The 2,713-nt window shown below is 33.8% G+C and overlaps 1 protein-coding gene across 1 annotated transcript in view; it reads left to right on the forward strand.

Annotated features, from left to right (window-relative positions):
• The window catches only part of LOC107708436 (kinesin light chain 1-like), a 50,613-nt gene that overhangs the window by 35,444 nt on the left and 12,456 nt on the right, over window positions 1-2,713 (forward strand). The window contains exon 14 of the mRNA XM_016512663.1: window positions 787-948. Within this exon, the coding sequence (XP_016368149.1) occupies window positions 787-948 (162 nt within the window). The remainder of the gene's footprint in view (window positions 1-786; window positions 949-2,713) is intronic.

The following is a 2,713-nucleotide window of genomic DNA, read 5'->3' on the forward strand; positions in this document are numbered from 1 at the left end:
CACACACACACACACACACACACACACACACTTTCGACCAGAAAAGTCTCTTATGCTCATCAAGGCTTTTATTTGATCAAAAATACAGTAAAAACTGTAATATTGTGAAATATCACATTTTTAAAACTTTAAAACATTTAAAAATATTGGTGCTCAAATATTAGTAATGGTTCCTATTACTGTGTCAGGATTATGTGATGAATAGAAAGTTTAATGAACTGCATTTTTTATTTTATTTATAATGTTAAATTTTTTATGTAACATTATAAAGCTCTTTACTGCCACTTTTGATCAATTAAACCCATCCTTGCTAAATAAAAGTATACATTTTTTTAATCGTACTTACCCCAGACTTGTGAATGGTGGTGTATCATGGTTTCCACAAAAATATGAAGCAGCACAACTGGTTTCAACATAATAATAATAATAAACATATTATTATATCTTAATTATTCCAAACTTTTGTCCAGCAATATAGTATTTTATTATTATTATTTATTTGTTTATTATTAAATAAAATGTGTAAAATATGTTACTTTATTCTAAATGTTCAAAATGCCTTTTCTATACAACAAACGTGTGGTGAATATATAGCTTAAAAAAGGGACAAAAAGTGCCATATTAATGTCATAAAAGTACTCTGTGCAACTTTTAAGATTTCCTAGAATATGGAGTCAGTGTCATTTTCTATAAATAGGTAATTAGATATATAGGTTGTTGAAAAAAGATTGAGTTCAGATCATATTTGTTAATTTTCAGTGTGTTGTTGTGTCTCTCTTCCTGCAGGGTCTGGACACGGCACATAAGCAGCGTGTGGCAGAGGTGCTGGGAGACCCTGAAGTACGAGAGAAGCAGCGGAGCCGTGAGAGCCTGACCTCAGACACGGTGAAGTACGAAAGCGGCCCTGACGGAGGAGAGGAAGTGAGTATGAGCGTGGAGTGGAATGGGGTAAGTACAGTACACACCGCCCAGCCCCACACACACTATAATGCCCCATAAGTCTCAGAGTCCTGGCAGGCAGAAATATACAGTGAAAGGATAGTGACACAGGGCAGCTTGTAATTCTGACCAGACAAGACACAATGAAGCCCCTCATGGGCCTCTGAATATATCCACCCCACCTCACATCCATAATTAGATTACATGAAGAATAATGCATTCGTGTCTGTGCCAGTTACTTAAAACAGGAACATGAATCACTGGAAGCAGATCAAACCTGAAATTAGATGCAGCTAATTATATTGTCTCATTTGATTAGAGGACTATTGATTGGCAACAGTGGCTTGTATGGGGTTTAGTATCAAAAGTATAAAAGTAACCAAAGTCAGTTTAGTACTGTTGTTCTCAGAGACCAAAAGTAAGAATGGCATGTGGAAAGACCCTCAAGAAGGCATCTCCAGGCCTGTGTTTCTGGGGGTCAAATAGTGCTGGATTAGAGTTACTCTTTATACTTTGTGACTCCATATATTGCTGCAGTCATAGTCCTCATGCTGATTGAGTGTCTGATCTGTTTGCCTGTAGAGCTTAATAGTGGCCTGACTTGAAACCCTATTAACCCTTTCAACCCTGAATTAACTGCATCCATTCACTGTTGAGACTGTATTGTACATACTGTTATATTTAGTACATACAGTATATTTTATACATACTCATTTATATGTAATACGCTACCAGTTAAACATTTAGAGACACTTGACTGAATTTGTTTGATTTTAAAATCTTTTGATTTAAAGTCTTATGCAGAAATGCTTGAAGTTAATTTTGTAAACTGATTCTTCAGATGTACTTTGATGTTTATTATAATAATGTTATTATATATAATAGTAGCAATAATAATAATTAAATTATTATATTTTTAATATTGTTACATTTAATACATTCTGTTATTAATTAATAATAATTTTGTATTATTATTATTATAAGAGGTGTGTCCAAGCTTTTAAGTGGTAGTGTATTCATAAACACTTTCTATATCCAAAAGCATCAATGTTTGATAATTTTTCAGTTACATAAGTTAATTAATTGTATTTATATGAAATATGTGTATATGAAAAATGTCTTTAGAGAGTAAAAAAATTAAATTACCTGCAGTTTATTAAAAAGAATTGCTAAGCATTATTGAAATGCATGCAGTTGCTGTTTTTTGGTAAACATCCTAATATTAACAATTAATTTTGTGCCAAATACAATCAATTGTTTAAAAATATTCCACAAGTTTAATGAACACTGAATGATGTGACTCCTCATAAATCTAAACAGAATTCATTCATTAACTTTTTCTTTGTAGCTGTTCATTAGATGAATATAAACTCATTCTCCACTGTAAGGCAAGTGTTTTGTAGCTGCTGTTTTGACCATCACACCTCTGCTGTAGTCTCTCTGCAATTCTGAGTCACAACTTTTATGCTGCCATAGCAACAGTAACCATAGTGCCAAGACAACCAATCAGCATCCCCCCTGGCGAGATCCCACCCCAACTCAGATTGTGGGAGGCTCCCATCAAGCTGGTTTGGCTGTGACCTCAGTAACCTGAATTTCCCTTTTCTGTCTTTCTTGCTTATACAGTGCCTTGCGAAAGTATTCATACCCCTTCATTTTTTTCACGTTTTGTTATGTTGCTGCCTTATGTTAAACTGCTTAAATGTACTTTTTTTCCCACATCAATCTACACTCCATACACCATATTGACAAAGCAAAAACAGAATTGTCACAA

This window comes from Sinocyclocheilus rhinocerous, unplaced genomic scaffold (assembly GCF_001515625.1).
Source record: "Sinocyclocheilus rhinocerous isolate Xijiao unplaced genomic scaffold, SAMN03320098_v1.1 scaffold295, whole genome shotgun sequence".
In the NCBI taxonomy this organism is placed as follows: domain Eukaryota; kingdom Metazoa; phylum Chordata; class Actinopteri; order Cypriniformes; family Cyprinidae; genus Sinocyclocheilus; species Sinocyclocheilus rhinocerous.